Source organism: Somniosus microcephalus, chromosome 4 (genome assembly GCF_052327205.1).
Source record: "Somniosus microcephalus isolate GS21.2 chromosome 4, FLI_Smic_1.0, whole genome shotgun sequence".
Lineage (NCBI taxonomy): Eukaryota > Metazoa > Chordata > Chondrichthyes > Squaliformes > Somniosidae > Somniosus > Somniosus microcephalus.
Window position 1 is genome coordinate 69605937 of NC_140990.1, and position 17411 is coordinate 69623347.

General features: G+C 48.4%; 1 protein-coding gene across 1 annotated transcript in view; it reads right to left on the reverse strand.

Annotated features, from left to right (window-relative positions):
• Positions 1 to 2715: 2715 nt before the first annotated feature.
• The window catches only part of LOC147119156 (uncharacterized), a 60124-nt gene continuing 45428 nt past the window's right edge, over positions 2716 to 17411 (reverse strand). Inside the window, exons 2-3 of the mRNA XM_085984861.1 lie at positions 15935 to 16046; positions 2716 to 5397 (exon numbers count right to left, since the gene is read on the reverse strand). Of these exons, the coding sequence (XP_085840987.1) occupies positions 5131 to 5397; positions 15935 to 16046 (379 nt within the window). The 3' untranslated portion in view covers positions 2716 to 5130. The remainder of the gene's footprint in view (positions 5398 to 15934; positions 16047 to 17411) is intronic.

Genomic DNA, 17411 nt, shown 5'->3' on the forward strand with positions numbered 1-17411 from the left:
TACTGACACCAATCTCCTCCTGTCTGATATATACCAGCCCCACAGTCATTGACACCAATCTCCTCCTGTCTGATATAAACCAACCCCACAGTCACTGACACCAATCTCCTCCTGTCTGATATAAACCAACCCCACAGTCACTGACACCAATCTCCTCCTGTCTGATATAAACCAACCCCACAGTCTCTGACACCAATCTCCTCCTGTCTGATATAAACCAACCCCAGTCACTGACACCAATCTCCTCCTGTCGGATATAAACCTGCCCCACAGTCACTGACACCAATCTCCTCCTGTCTGATATAAACCAACCCCACAGTCACTGACACCAATCTCCTCCCGTCTGATATAAACCAGACCCAGTCACTGACACCAATCTCCCACGTCTGATATAAACCAACCCCAGTCACTGACGCCAATCTCCTCCTGTCTGATATAAACCAACCCCAGTCACTGACACCAATCTCCTCCCGTCTGATATAAACCAGCCCCACAGTCACTGACACCAATCTCCTCCTGTCTGATATAAACCAGCCCGTCACGAACACCAATCTCCTCCTGTCTGATATAAACCAACCCCACATTCACTGACACCAATCTCCTCCCGTCTGATATAAACCAACCCCAGAGTCACTGACACCAATCTCCTCCTGTCTGATATAAACCAACCCCACAGTCACTGACACCAATCTCCCCGTCTGATATAAACCAGCCCCAGTCACTGACACCAATCTGCTCCTGTCTGATATAAACCAACCCCACATTCACTGACACCAATCTCCTCCTGTCTGATATAAACCAACCCCACAGTCTCTGACACCAATCTCCTCCTGTATGATATAAACCAACCCCACAGTCACTGACACCAATCTCCTGTCGGATATAAACCAGCCCCACAGTCACTGACACCAATCTCCTCCTGTCTGATATAAACCAACCCCACAGTCACTGACACCAATCTCCTCCTGTCTGATATAAACCAGCCCCACAGTCACTGACACCAATCTCCTCCTGTCTGATATAAACCAACCCCAGTCACTGACACCAATCTCCTCCTGTCTGATATAAACCAACCCCACAGTCACCGACACCAATCTCCTCCTGTCTGATATAAAGCAGCCTCACAGTCACCGACACCAATCTCCTCCGGTCTGATATAAACCAACCCCACAATCAGTGACACCAATCTCCTCCTGTCTGATATAAACCAGCCCCACAGTTACTGACACCAATCTCCTCCTGTCTGATATATACCAGCCCCACAGTCACTGACACCAATCTCCTCCTGTGTGATATAAACCAACCCCACAGTCACTGACACCAATCTCCTCCTGTCTGATATAAACCAACCCCACAGTCACTGACACCAATCTCCTCCTGTCTGATATAAACCAACCCCACAGTCACTGACACCAATCTCCTCCTGTCTGATATAAACCAGCCCCACAGTCACTGACACCAATCTCCTCCTGTCTGATATAAAACCCCACAGTCACTGACACCAATCTCCCCCCGTCTGATATAAACCAACCCGTCAGACACCAATCTCCCCCCGTCTGATATAAACCAACCCCAGTCACTGACGCCAATCTCCTGTCTGATATAAACCAACCCGTCACTGACACCAATCTCCCCCCGTCTGATATAAACCAACCCCAGTCAGACACCAATCTCCTCCTGTCTGATATAAACCAACCCCAGTCACTGACACCAATCTCCTCCCGTCTGATATAAACCAGCCCCAGTCACTGACACCAATCTCCCACGTCTGATATAAACCAACCCCAGTCACTGACGCCAATCTCCTCCTGTCTGATATAAACCAACCCCAGTCACTGAAACCAATCTCCTCCCGTCTGATATAAACCAGCCCCACAGTCACTGACACCAATCTCCTCCTGTCTGATATAAACCAGCCCGTCATGAACACCAATCTCCTCCTGTCTGATATAAACCAACCCCACATTCACTGACACCAATCTCCTCCCGTCTGATATAAACCAACCCCAGTCACTGACACCAATCTCCTCCTGTCTGATATAAACCAACCCCACAGTCACTGACACCAATCTCCCCGTCTGATATAAACCAGCCCCAGTCACTGACACCAATCTGCTCCTGTCTGATATAAACCAACCCCACATTCACTGACACCAATCTCCTCCTGTCTGATATAAACCAACCCCACAGTCATTGACACCAATCTCCTCCTGTATGATATAAACCAACCCCACAGTCACTGACACCAATCTCCTGTCGGATATAAACCAGCCCCACAGTCACTGACACCAATCTCCTCCTGTCTGATATAAACCAACCCCACAGTCACTGACACCAATCTCCTCCTGTCTGATATAAACCAACCCCACAGTCACTGACACCAATCTCCTCCTGTCTGATATAAACCAGCCCCACAGTCACTGACACCAATCTCCTCCTGTCTGATATAAACCAGCCCCACAGTCACTGACACCAATCTCCTCCTGTCTGATATAAACCAGCCCCACAGTCACTGACACCAATCTCCTCCTGTCTGATATAAACCAACCCCACAGTCACTGACACCAATCTCCTCCTGTCTGATATAAACCAGCCCCACAGTCACAGACACCAATCTCCGGTGTTTGTGAGACTGAAGTTGTTTACAATCCTGATGAGCTTTTATGCTATTCCTAGTTGAGTTCGAGATCTCCAATGAAACACTCCACACCTTAATTCCCCTGAGCACAGGCTTTATTTTTAATATGTAGATTCTACAGTAATACAACTCCTATACTAAATGAGTGCAAAATATTTACATGGGAGATTCTACAAAGGAATACTTCTTGTAACATTCTTACATTATAGTTATATCGTAAGACTCATAATCTAACAAGCTGTATCCATGAACTCAGACTTTGATCATTGCCAAGCCTGGGAGGCACGAAAGGATGTTCGACTCTTTTAAAAGGCCAATTAGAATGACATTGTCATCAATCGATGTCACATTACCGAGAGAGCCCCCTGTTTAAAGGGGCACAAACAATCAACTCCCAATTATAATTAAATCAGATCAGAATACTGTTGCTGATGTTGACAATTGACTCCAGTCCCTCCAGTGCCCACCGGTCACGGAAGGCCTCCAGCGTCCCGGCGGACACCGCGTGCTCCCTCTCCAGGGACAGCCCGAAGGATGTTCCACCTTGGCTGTAGCCGTCAGCTTTCTTCTTCCCGGGGTGCTCTCTGACCTGAGCTGCAAACTGTTCCTGTATTTAAAGCCCAATCAGGTACAGCCCATGTGACCCTGGTTACCTCGGCCAATCAAACCATTGAGCTGAAAGACATTCATCAAACAAAGCATTCCATTGGATGGCTGTTTAGGGTTCATCGAGTAACCGCTTCCTGTTCATTGGAGCTACGAGGAATCTGCGAGTCAGAACAATGTCAGAGTTTGCTTTTACTGGGGCATTTCAAGAAACAAATGGCCTTCACGGTTCGGCTCAGTCCACACAGGCAGAGTTCTCAGCTCTGCTGGTTCTGTTCACACGAGGTCTGTTTCAGCTTAAAAGGGATAATTAGAGCCTGATCTGTCTGAGGTGATTACAAGCTAATAATTCACTAGACACGGGTCTTTAATACAAAGTCCACTAATATTAAACATACATGTATATAAAACAAAGCAAGACTTTACTTTTATGTTCTTACCGTCCACTCCTGGAGGCCCCACTCCCTGAGCCTACAACCTTCAGCAGGGTCAGTGGTGGAGTTCCACAGCGGGAGTGATCTCAGAGTAACTCTCGGGTTCGCACCCCCGTGGATGTTCCGGGTTGTGTATTTTTAGTTATCCTGGTGTCTAACACACACACATCAATAAAACAGGGAATTCCTGGAAACACGCTGCAGGTCCTTCTTTATCTGGAGATCAAATGTCTGTTGTATAATTGTACCAGCAGTTAACAAACTCCTGTGAACTCCTCCATCTGCTATTTTAATGCAGAATTTAACCAATTTATTTTAAACGTTTTTTTTTAATGGGTTAACGCCTGCCTTAAAATGATAGACTCAGGACTGTCACATAAACATGTCAAATGATTACCAGTCATCTTTAGACTGGAAACTTAAACCTGTTTCACTTTCAATCAGGAACAAATCACACGTTCTGTTCTGACGAAAGGTCATCGACCTGAAACATTAACTCTGTTTCTCTCTTCACAGATGCTGCCTGACCTGCTGAATTTCTCCAGCATTTTCTGTTTTTATTTTAGGAACAGATCGCAGTTTGGCACCAATCTCTGATATGACAGCACATTTCCAGCATTCAACGTTGTTCTTCCTGAGTCAAAACACAGTTGTAAAGGAGCCTTCTGTTCCGTGTCTAGGAGCTCTGAACCATGGCAGAGAGTGGCTGGGACACATTTCTTACAGGCCTCAAGATAAACCCGTACAGCAACCTTGCTGTCAGTGAAGAGAAACATGAAAGACCAAAGTGCCGTTTGCCCTCTCACTGTGGCCCTGAAGGACTGTGTCACGCTAAAGTTCTGTTCCCGCCGTACGATTCTCCCCCAGATTGTCCTTTCTGAGCTCCAGCCAGGTGACGCTAAACATCCAGGTGGGAAAGGCAAAAATCTACACGAATGCAATGAAAACAAAGCTGATTTATTTGACAGATATCCAGAGCACGGTGGCATAGTGGTTAGCACTGTTGCCTCACAGCGCCAGGGACCCGGGTTCGAATCCGGCCTCGGGCGACTGTCTGTGTGGAGTTTGCACATTCTCCCCGTGTTTGCGTGGGTTTCCTCCGGGTGCTCCGGTTTCCTCCCACAGTCCAAAGATGTGCGGGTTAGGTTGATTGGCTATGATAAATTGACCCTTAGTGTTAGGGGGATTAAATACGTGGGGTTACGGGGATAGGGTGGGATATGTGTTGGTGTAGGGGTTACGGGGATCGGGTGGGATATGCGTCGGTGCAGGCTCGATGGGCCGACATGGCCTCTATCTGCACTGTGGGGTTTCTGTGATTCTGTGTGAATATTAATCTCCAGCCCAGTTATAGGGTCATTAACCTCAGCAGAAACAACTTCCAACTGTCAGAATGAACATGGTTCAGTCCTGGGTGTGATTAACAGCAGCAATAACAGCAGAATCCTGCAGTCACTTGTGAAGTCGCTGGTGTCTCAGCAGGTTGGATGACTGAGTGAATCCCTTCCCACACACAGACCAGGTGAACGGCCTCTCCCCAGTGTGAACTCGCTGGTGTGACAGCAGGGTGGATGACTGAGTGAATCCCTTGCCATACTCAAAACAGGTGAACGGTCTCTCCCCAGTGTGAACTCGCTGGTGTGTCAGAACATCAGATGAATTAGTGAATCCCTTCTCACACACTGAACAGGTGAATGGCCTCTCCCCAGTGTGAATGCGCTGGTGTGTCAGAAGTTTGGATGGTCGATTAAATCCCTTCCCACACATGGAACAGGTGAACGGCCTCTCTCCAATGTGAATGCGCTGGTGTCTCAGGAGCTTGGATGAAAGAGTGAATCTGTTCTTACACACGGAGCAGGTGAACAGGCGCTCTCTAGTGTGAATGTGCTGGTGTTTCACAAGCTCAGATGAACGAGTGAATTTCTTCCCACACATGGAGCAGGTGAACGGTCTCTCCCCGGTGTGAACTCGCTGGTGTATCAGCAAGCTGGTTCTCTGAGTGAATCCCTTCCCATACACGGAGCAGTTGAATAGCCCCTCCCCAGTGTGAACTCGCTGGTGTCTCAGAAGGTTGGATGAATGAGTGAATCCCTTCTCACACACGGAGCAGGTAAATGGCCTCTCCCCAGTGTGACTGCGTTGATGAGTTTCCAGCTTCGATGGAGAACTGAATCCCTTCCCACAATCCCCACATTCCCACGGTTTCTCCATGGTGCGGGTGTCATTGTGACTCTCCAGGTTGGATGATCAGTTGAAGCCTCGTCCACACACAGGACACATGTACGGTTTGTCCCCACTGTGAATGGTGCGATGTTTTTTCAGGTTGTGTAACTGGTTAAAATTCTTACCACAGTCAGTGCACTGGAACACTCTCACTCGGGTGTGTGTGTCTCGGTGCTTTTCCAGTCACTGTGATGTTTGAAATCTTTTCCCACAGACAACCATTTCTCCTTCTATATTACAAGGCCAATGATATTCAGGTCCTGATGAATCGTGTCATTCTGTCAGATCTTGATGTGATGTTTGGTTTGAATTTCTCGTCTGCACATCCTCCCCTTCTAATGCCCTGTAAAAGCAGTTTACAAAAGTCATGACTGTAAATACAGGACAGAAATTTGGATTTTTCTCCCTTTCTCTCCTGAAGGTGCTGCGTGATGGTGGGGTTTGGCCCCAGTCACTCTTTGCCCTCCAGTACCTCACCAATAGCAATTCTGAGCTGTGAGCCGATACAGTGAGCTGCCAGCATTTCGACCATGGGGAGCAGCACAGCCGCCGTCCCTGGCTGATTCTGTCTGGAAAAGCTGAGGTCAATGGTAGCACACCAACAACAACTTGCATTTACATAGCGCCTTTAATGTAGTAAAACTTTCCAAGGTGCTTCACAAGATCGGAATTAGGCAAAAATTGACCTTAGGGCCGAGGCAACTGAAGGCACGGCCACCAATGGTGGAGCGAAGGAAGTGGGGGATGCACAACAGGCCAGAATTGGAGGAATGCAGAGTTCATAGAATCAGAGAATGGTGCAGCCCTTCGGCCCATTGTCCCAGAGCCAGCTCTTTGAATTTAGGCCCACTCCTCTGCTTTATCCCCACAGACCCGCAATTTGTTTCCCAATTCAAGTAGTTCTCCAATTCCCCTTTGAAAGTTGCCATTGAATCTGCTTCCACCACCACTTCAGGCAGTGCCTTCCAGGTCATAACAACTCGCTGCTTAAATTCTTTCCTCATGTCGCCGCTGGTTCTTTTGACAATGACCTTAAATCTGAGTCCTCTGGTTACCGACCCTTCTGACACTGGAGTCAGTTTCTCCTTATTAAGAGGGTTGTAAACATCTGGTCCACTTGGCACTGAAGTGTCTGAAACTCATAATAGGAACTCCAGGGAAACAAAATACTAACAAATGTTAAACTGTTCTGTTGACAAATGAAATCTCAATTTAACTTTTAGAAGATAAATTGTTTAACGGGTTCACACCGACTCACTCGAGTGGCGGACTCAGGTTCCACCCCTCAAACACCGTGATTGGTTGCCGAACTCGCTGCTCCCTTGGCCCTCCGGCCCCTGAGCTCTCTTCCTATTGGTTCCCAGGGCCATCAATCACCACTCGCCCACATTACGCTGCCAGATGAGGTTCAGGAGATCAGAGGAAGAAAATAAATGAGGTAATGAATCTGAGTTGGGAAATACAATGAGAGAAACATGATTCAATTGGTAAACCAACCTATTTAAAATCAACTCAAATGAATTGTTGCCATTAATATATTCTTTTTGCGCCAAGTGGGAAACAAATTATGTTTTCCCACACACGGAGCAGGTGAACGGCCTCTCCCCAGTGTGACTGCGTCAATCTATTTTCAGCTCAGACGGGTAATTGAATCACTTCCACAGTCCCCACATTTCCACGGTTTCTCCGTGGTGCGGGTGTCCTTGTGTCTCTCCAGGTTGGACGATGGGTCAAAGCCTCATCCACACACACAACACGTGTACGGTTTCTCCCCGCTGTGAACGGTGTGATGATTTTTCAGTCAGTGCACTGGAACACTCTCACTCGGGTGTGCGTGTCTCAGTGCTTTTCCAGTCACACTGATGTTTGAAATCTTTGCCCACAGAAAGCACAGACAAAAATTTCTCCTTCCACAGTCAAAGACCGATGATATTTGGGTCCTGATGAATGGAGTGACTCTGTCAGATCTTGATGTGACGTTTGGTTTGAGTTTGCGGAGTGTAAATGCTGCCCTTCTCACAGCCTGTAAAAGGAGTTTACAAAAGCCATCACTGTGAGTCCAGGATAGAAATTGACAAGATTCTCTCCTCCTGGTTCCTGGCCAAGGGGGCCGTGCATGCGCCCTACTGCCCCCTGAGCCTCTCAAGCTGACGGCCGTTGCCCCGGGCCTATCACCGGGAGAAAGCCCCGCAGCTCCCGCCCCGCTTGGGGCAAACGCCCGGCCCGGAGGCTCTTGTTCAGGGCCTGAGGCTCACCCCGGGTGTGTGTGAATCGGATAATGTTGAATGTTGAGTGTTTTAATAATGGGGCCCGGGGCCTACCCGCAATTTATTAATCTCCCGACCCTGCTCCCGCCGACCTGCAGCTCCGCCTGGTGACCGCGCGAGGCTTTCTTTGTAAACTCGGTGAGGGACACGTGACCCGGGCCCGCAGCCTGATTGACGGGAGCTTCCGACCAATAGGGAGCGAGCGGGGCGGGGCTGGAGGAGCGAGCCGGCGGCGGGTCCTCCAACCAATCAGGGAGCCCGAGGGGCGGGACTAGCGCCGGTTGATTGTCTGATCCGCAGGGCAGCGAGTTTCTCCAGTCCCTTGTTCAGGGCCCGGGGCCAGGGGAAGCTGTGGGCCTTTATTCCCCTTATTGGACACAAGGCTCTTTGTCTCACAACACACTGGCTCAGGTTTTAACAATCGGTTTATAGGGAATAGTGAATTGAAAATTGCAAAACTGAGATTGTTAGAGTTACACAGGATTACACAGGATATACAGCACAGAAACAGGCCATTCGGCCCAACCAGGCCATGCCGGCGTTTATGCTCCACACATAGAAAGATAGAAGATAGGAGCAGGAGTAGGCCATTCGGCCCCTCGAGCCTGCTCCGCCATTCAATGAGATCATGGCTGATCATCCAAATTCAGTACCCTGTCCCTGCTTTCTCCCCATATCCCTTGATCCCTTTAGCCTTAAGAAATATATCTAACTCCTTCTTGAATATATTTAATGAATTGGCCTCAACTGCCTTCTGTGGTTGCCTCACACGAGCCTCCTCCCGTCTTTCTTCATCTAAATCTATCACCATAACCCTCTATTCCCTTCTCCCACATATGCTTGTCCAGCCTCCCCTTAAATGCATCGATACTATTCGCTTCAACCACTCCCTGTGGTAACGAGTTCCACCTTCTCACCACTCGCTGGGTAAAGAAGTTTCTTATGAATCCCTATTGGATTTCTTGGTGACTATCTTATATTGATGGCCTCTAGTTATGCTCTTCCCCACAAGTGGAAACATTCTCTCTGTATCCACTCTATCAAAAAATTTTCATAATTTTAAGGACCTCTATTAGGTCACCCCTCAGCCTTTTTTCGAGAAAAGACCCAGCCTGTTCATCCTTTCCTGATATGTATACCCTCGCATTTCTGGTATCGTCCTTCCAAATCTTCTCTGCACCCTCTCCAGGCCTGTAAGAAATGTGTCCCAGCCGCTCTCTGCCATGGTTCAGAGCTCCTAGGCATGGAACAGAAGGCCCCTTTACAACAGTGCCTCTATATCCTATTTATAATATGGTGACCAGAACTGGACGCAGTTCTCTAAGGGCTGAATTTTGCTGGCACTCAGAGTGCGGGTTTGGAGGCGAGTCCGCTGTCAAAATCACAAAAACTGACAGCGGGTCGGTATCCCGCTCTGAACCGCCTCCTTGTGAGTTTCCCAGCCAATTTAGATACTTTAAAGCTTGTTAAAAGGTAGTTAGAGCACCATTTTCCCAAGTACTTACCATTTCCCCAGGTCTTTAACGAGGTTCCCGGAGAGCGGCGATCACGTCAGGTCAGTATGTCGGGTTCTCAATGACTGTGGATTGCTGTGAATAGGTGAAAGCTGCAGAAGTGGTCTAAAACCTACCATTTCACAGCTGTTCACTTCCCAATCTTAGAATCTGGAGCATTAATGATTTGGAACCCACTTTGGAGCTTTATGCAAACATGATTTCCCTTTCATAAAACCATGTTGACTCTGCCTAATCATATTATCATTTTCTAAGTGCCCTGTTCCACTTCCTTAATAATGGATTCCAGCATTTTCCCGAGGACTGATGTCAGGCTAACTGGCCTGTAGATCCCTGTTTTCTCTCTCCCTCCTTTCTTGAATAGCGGGGTTACATTTGCTACCTTCCATTCCACGAGGACCTTTCCAGAATCTAGTGAATTTTGCAAGATCACGACCAATGCATCCACTATCTCTGCAGCCACCTCTTTTAGAACCCTAGGATGTAGGCGGTCAGGTCCAGGGGATTTGTCGGCTTTTAGTCCCATTAGTTTCTCAAGTACTTTTTCTCGACTGATATGAATTACTTTAAGTTCCTCACTCTCATTAGCCCCTTGGTTCCCCACTATTTCTGGAATCTCAACCTTCTCCAGTGTAGCTCACGTGGCTCCAGCTCGCACAGCCTAAGCCCAGGCTGTCCGCAGTGCGGCCGCAACATGCCCGTGGACTTGCACGAGTGGTTGGGACCTCTCGCCCTGACCAAGGTGGACGAGAAGCCTGCGCAGCCCCTCCGTGTCAAGTATGACAACGTGGACAGAGATGTGCTGGGCAAAGTGCTGAGCCCGGCCCAGGTATTGACTGCAGCTGAGAGCTGAACACACAGGAACCGCTCCAGTGCCTGGAGCCAGCAACAAGAGGCAACAAAAGCAAGGAAGGCACAGAGTACAAAAGCAAGGAAGTTATGATGAACATTCATAAAACACTGGCTCGGCCTCAACTGGAGTATTGTGTCCAATTCTGGGCCCCGCACATTAGGAAGGATGTGAAGGCCTTAGAGAGAGTGCAGAAAAGATTTACAAGAATGGTTCCAGGGATGAGGGACTTCAGTTATGTGGATAGACTGGAGAAGCTGGGGTTGTTCTCCTTAGAGCAGAGTCGGTTGAGAGGAGATTTGATTGAGGTGTTCAAAATCATGAGGGTTTTGGACAGAGTAGAGAGAAACTGTTCCCATTGGCGGAAGGGTCGAGAACCAGAGGACACAGATTTAAGGTGATTGGCAGAAGAACCAAAGGCGACATGAGGAAAAACTTTTTTACGCAGCGAGTGGTTAGGATCTGGAATGCACTGCCTGAAAGGGTGGTGGAGGCAGATTCAATCACAGCTTTCAAAAGGGAATTGGATAAGTACCTGAAAGAAAAACATTTGCAGGGTTACAGGGAAAGGGCGGGGAGTGGGACTAGCTGAAGTACTCTTGCAGAGAACCGGCACGGGCTCGACGGGCTGAATGGCCTCCTTCTGTGCTGTAACCATTCTATGATTTTAAGCTTATATTGTGGTTAATAACAGACAAAACCTGTTCTTTCCCCTGATCTGATTACAGATTCCAACCAGTCGATTCAGTGAATGGAATGTCTTATCAGTGTTGCCATGGCGACCTGTCTGCAGTGAAACACCTGTTTGAGTTTCTAACTCAGACTAAACTTCTCTTTCCCATAATACACATTATATCAGACATTTGATCTCAATGTATTTTAACCATGTTATGTTAATATCTCTAAAATCTACAGGGAGATCAGATACACAAATCTTTAAAAGTTGGAGGACAAGTTTATAAAGTGGTTTAAAAATGTTACCCGAGGTTTTTTATAAATGGGGCGTAGAAAACAAAACCATTGGTTCGGTTGCAGTTAGAATAAGTTTTGGGCATCTTACACTAGGAAGGATGTCGGGGCCACAGAGAGGCTGCAGAATAAATTCCCTGAGGTTATACCACGGATGAGAGGCTTTAGTTATCAGAGAATCATAGAATGATACAGCACAAAGGGCGGCCATTCGGCCCATCATGCTTGTGCCAGCTCTTTGGGAGAGCTATCCAATTAGTCCCACTCCCTTGCTCTTTCCCCATATCCCAGTAAATGTTTTCCCTTCAAATATTTATCCAATTCCCTTTTGAAAGTTACTCTTGAATCTGCTTCCACCACCCTTTCAGGCAGTGCATTTCAGATCATAATAACTCGCTGGGTAAAGAAATGTTTCCTCATGATGACCTGTCTGCAGTGAAGCGCCTGTTTGAGTTTCTAACTGAGGCGAACTTCTCTTTCCCAGGGGGAGAGACGAGAGAAACTGGGGCACTTCTCGTTGGAACAAAGCAGGGTGAGAGGAGATGTGAGCAAGGTGTTTAAACTTGATCAACGACACCAACCAAAATATCAGAGACACTCCCTGTCCTTCAGGACCTGTGTCTAGGGGAGAAGCTGATGGGTTTATCAGATCATCTTTGGGTTAAATGTTGTGCTCGTGGAGCTGAGCCCCTAGTGTCAGCATCAAACACTCTCCAGTCGGGTACAGCACGGGTTAGATACAGAGTAAACCCATCAGCCGCTCCCCGACACAGATACCGAGGGGCAGGGAGTGTCTGGGACAATGACATTTCTCACTCAATAAGGTATAAATTGATCCTGTGCCTCTCTCCATTAATCCTGGGCTCCACACGGGGCGAATCCTGCTCCTGTTTCCCTTCCTGTAACAGCACTGAGCTAAACCCAGCCCATAATGAGCAGGGCCCAGGGAGGCTGGTTGCTAGGCACTGCAGTGATGTCATAAAGCAGGGCCATTCAGCCCAGCTGGTCGTCTCCTTGTCCCTTTAAAGGTGGAGAGCCGGGACACCCTGTCTCCAAACACATCCCACCTGTTCATACTGAGAATCCCCGGGGAAGGCCCAAGGCCCAGAGTGTGCAACACAACCAAGGGGGAAAGAGGAGGAGAGAAGGGGAGGTAAATCAAGGAGTCGGGACTGAGGGACACCAAGCTTCAGTTTTAGAGCCTGTAGACTTCAGGAGGGGGAAGAGTGAGTTCAGTAGTTTTAGGATCCAGGGAGAGAACAAGGAGCAGATGGGGAGACTGGTGTGGATTCCAGCACAGTGAGGATGTAGGGGGAGGGAGATTGTGTCGGGCCGTGTATTAGGGGTGTAGGAGGGACAAGAGAGGAAAGGTCAGAGGAGCAATTACTGCAGCAGTGCCCATAAATAGTGAGAGAGAGAGAAGGTGGGGGTTCGAGTGGACCAGGGACAGTCTGTTAAACTCTCTGTTTGCTGTGACCAGTTTTTCTTCAGTTAAAAATGGCCCAGTGACACAAACAGCCCATTAAACTCCACCAATGGCCTTTGGTCTGGTGAGGTCTCCCTTTGTGAAACATCGGCTGTTGTTAAAGCTTTTCACTCTGACACGCTCACACTGAGAAATGAGCTGCAGAACTGCCGACACCGTCAGCTTTAAGGAGACGTTTCCCTTTGGAGATCGGATTGTCCATTGAGTCTGATTAAACTGATGTTAAAGTAACAAGGCTGCTTTGCCCCGTGACAATAACAGATTATCAGAATATTTCCCATAGGTTAAAATCCAATATTACAGGGACTCACTGCCCTGGATGGTTGAAGTGGACCCTGTGATATAATAGAATTTTCTGTCCTGTCAGACTTGGACATCTTGTAGATCCATCTTTTAACAAGTTGTGGCAACTCAGTTCTCAGATGGATTCCACTCAGTTTGTAACAAGTCCTCAATCAGCTCGTCTTATTGTCGAGATATCAAGGACTCGACACACTGCGTGTGTGGGAAACAAAGCTCATTTAATTGACATTGATACAGATTAAACTCCAGTCCAGTTATAGGGGTTACTGACATCAGCTGAAACAAACCCCAACTGTCAGAATGAACATGGTTCAGTCCTGGATGTGATTAACAGCAGAATCCAACCCCTGCAGCCACATGTGAACTCGCTGGTGTCTCAGCAGGTTGGATGATAGACTGAATCCCTTCCCACACACGGAGCAGGTGAACGGCCTCTCCCCAGTGTGAACTCGCTGGTGTCTCAGCAGGTTGGATGATAGACTGAATCCCTTCCCACACACGGTGCAGGTGAACGCCCTCTCCCCAGTGTGAGTGTGTTGGTGTGCCAGCAGATACTTTGCACTTTCAAGAAGTCAAACAGGCGCTTCACTGCAGACAGGTCGCCATGGCAACACTGATAGAACGTTCCACTGAATCGACTGGTTGGAAACTAATCGGATCGGGAGAAACAACAGAGTTTGCCGTTATTAACCACAATATAAGCTTAAACCAGAGTGAGTAATACATTAGGTTATAATGTGTGATGAAAGGTTCTGACGGAAGGTCAGTGACCTGAACCGTTAACTCTGTTTCTCTCTCCACAGACGCTGCCTGACCTGCTGAGGATTTCCAGCATTTTCTCTCTTTATTTCAGATTTCCAGCATCCGCAGTATTTTGCTTTTGTAATTGGATGGATCTTTCAGAGAGCCACACAGGCACGATGAGCCGAATGGCCTCCTTCTGTGCTGTATCATTCTAGGATCCTGTGAAGTGTCGGTTAATGCAATTTAAGAAGCATCAACAGGTTTGTGTCAGAATTTAACTGAGTATCGAGCCAACATGTCCAGGTTATGTAAACTGGGCCTGTTCACACTGGAAAGAGAAGGTGGAGAGGTGATAGGATTGCTGTTTTTAGGATTCTAAAGGGACTGGATAATGTAGAGCACGACAAGTTATTTCACCCTGTCCAGCACAGTAGAACCAGAGGACACGGCCTGCGCTTGAAGGGGGTAAATTCAAATCCAATCTGTGGAAACAATATTTCATTTAGTGAGTGGTCAATCTATGGGACAAGCTCCCTAGGGAGACGGTGGAAGCAGTTCGTGTTGATTCATTCAAATGTAAATTGGACCGATTTCATTCATAGAATAAGACTTTGGGACACAGTGTGTGAGTAATTTGAGACATGACGTGTGGTCAGTGTAGAATGCTCGGGAGGAAGAGGTGACTTTGGTCCGATGGCTTCTCAAGCTCTCCACCACTGGGGTTTTCCTCACCTCATGTCTGGGTCTGTTGTAGACTCATTGATAGTGATTGATCGCTGTGATTAGTCAACAACTTCATTATCGTTGTATCACAGGACTCCCAGGGTGGTAGTAGGCCAATTAGATCAGAACCGAAATAATCCAGAGTAAGAGAGGAGAAACGGTCCAAAAATGGAGCAGTCAGTAACAGGACATCAATTAGTCTCCTCCTATCATGGAGACATCACAGGCTCGACACAAAGTGTGTTTGAAACAAAGCTGATTTATTTGACATTTATCCAGAATATTAATCTCCAGCCCAGTTATAGGGTTATAAACATCAGCAGAAACAAACCCCAACTGATAGAATGAACATAGTTCAGTCCTGGATGTGATTAACAGCAGCAATAACAGCAGAATCCAACCTCTGCAGTCAGTCGTGAACACGCTGGTGTCTCAGTAAGGAGGATGACTGAGTGAATCCCTTCCCACACACGGAGCAGGTGAACGGCCTCTCCCCGGTGTGAACTCGCTGGTGTGTCAGCAGGTTGGATGAATCAGTGAATCCCTTCCCACACATGGAGCAGGTGAATGGCCACTCCCCAGTGTGAACAGGTTGGTGTGCCAGCAGGTTGTAGGAATCCATGAATCCCTTCCCACACGTGGAGCAGGTGAATGGCCTCTCTCCAGTGTGAACTCGCTGGTGTGTCAGCAGGTAGGATGAATCAGTAAATCTTTTCCCACATACAGAGCAGGTGAACGGCCTCTCCCCAGTGTGAGTGCGTTGGTGTTTCAGCAGACCACTTGTGCTTTTAAAGCTCTTCTCACAGTCAGAACATTCAAAAGGTCTCTCATCAGTGTGAACATGTCGGTGTTCGCTGAGGTGGGATGACTGAGTGAATCCCTTCCCACACACAGAGCAGGTGAACGGTCTCTCCCCGGTGTGAACTCGCTGGTGTGTCAGAAGGTCGGATAAATCAGTGAATCCCTTCCTGCATTCAGTGCACATGAATGGCCTCTCCCCAGTGTGAAATCGCTGGTGTCTCAACAGGTGGGATGATCGGGTGAATCCCTTCCCACACACGGAGCAGATGAACGGCCTCTCCCCAGTGTGAGTGCGTTGGTGTTTCAGCAGGTGCTGTTTGCTTTTAAAGTTCTTCTCACAGTCAGAACATTGAAACGGTCTCTTATCAGAGTGAACAAGTTGGTGTGTCAGAAGGTGGGACGAACAAGTGAATCCTTTCCCACACATTGAGCAAGTGAACGGCCTCTCCCCAGTGTGGGTGCGTCGGTGTATCAATAAATCCTTTTTACTTTTAAAGCACTTCTCACAGTCAGAACAATTAAAAGGTTTGTTATCAGAGTGAACAAGTTGATGTGTCAGAAGGTGGGATGACTGAGTGAATCCCTTCCCACACATGGAGCAGGTGAACGGCCTCTCCCCAGTGTGAACTCGTTGGTGTGTCAACAGATCCTTTGTGCTTTTAAAGCTCTTCTCACAGTCAGAACATTTAAAAGGTCTCTTATCAGTGTGAACTCGCTGGTGTGTCAGGAGGGTTGATAATGCAGTAAATCCCTTCCCACATTCAATGCAGGTGAACGGTCGCTCTCCAGTATGAACTCGCTGGTGTGTATAGAGGCTGGATGACTGAGTGAATCCCTTCCCACACACGGTGCAGGTAAACGGCCTCTCCCCAGTGTGAGTGCGTCGATGAGTTTCCAGCTCAGATGGGTAATTGAATCCCTTCCCACAGTCCCCACATTTCCACGGTTTCTCCATGGTGCGGGTGCCCTCGTGTCTCTCCAGGTCGGACGATCAGTTGAAGCCTCGTCCACACACACAACACGTGTACAGTTTCACCCCACTGTGAATGGGGTGATATTTTTCAGGCCGTGTAACTGGTTAAAGCTCTTTCCACAGTCAGTGCACTGGAACACTCTCACTCGGGGGGGTGTGTCTCGGTGCCTTTCCAGTCACGCTGATGTTTGAAATCTTTCCCCACAGACAGAACAGACAAACATTTCTCCTTCCACATTCAAAGACTGATGATATTCGGGTCCTGATGAATGCAGTGACTCTGTCAGGTCTCGATGTGATGTCTGGTCTGAGTTTGCGGTGTGTAAATGCTGCCCTTCTCACAGCCTGTAAAAGGAGATTACAAAAACCATCACTGTGAGTCCAGGATAGAAATTGACAAGATTCTCTCCTCCTGGTTCCTGGCCAAGAGGGCCGCACATGCGCCCTGCTGCCCCCTGAGCCTCTCAAGATGGCGGCCGTTACCCCGGGCCTGTCACCGGGAAAAAGCCCCGCAGCTGCCGCCCCACTCGGGGCAAACGCCCGGCCCGGAGGCTCTTGTTCGGGGCCTGAGGCCCACCCCGGTGTTTATAAAGCCTCCCCGCCGGTTCTATTGCTCCCCTGCACTCTGCTGTCTCCTCCCCGCTCCGGAATCTTCTCTCCACCTTCCGCCGCCATCACCCGACTGGTGGCACTGCGCACGCGCGGAACCCGCCCCGCACCGAGCTCTCCCCGCGCCTGCGCACACCAGGCCCTGCAGCATTGATAGGGCCTATTCTCACGCGCGGAGTGTTCTGGGTAACAGCCATCGCCATTTTAGATCAACAACAAGGTGGCAGAAAAGTGAGTGGAATAGCTGAAGACAGAGATAACTTTGGAGGAG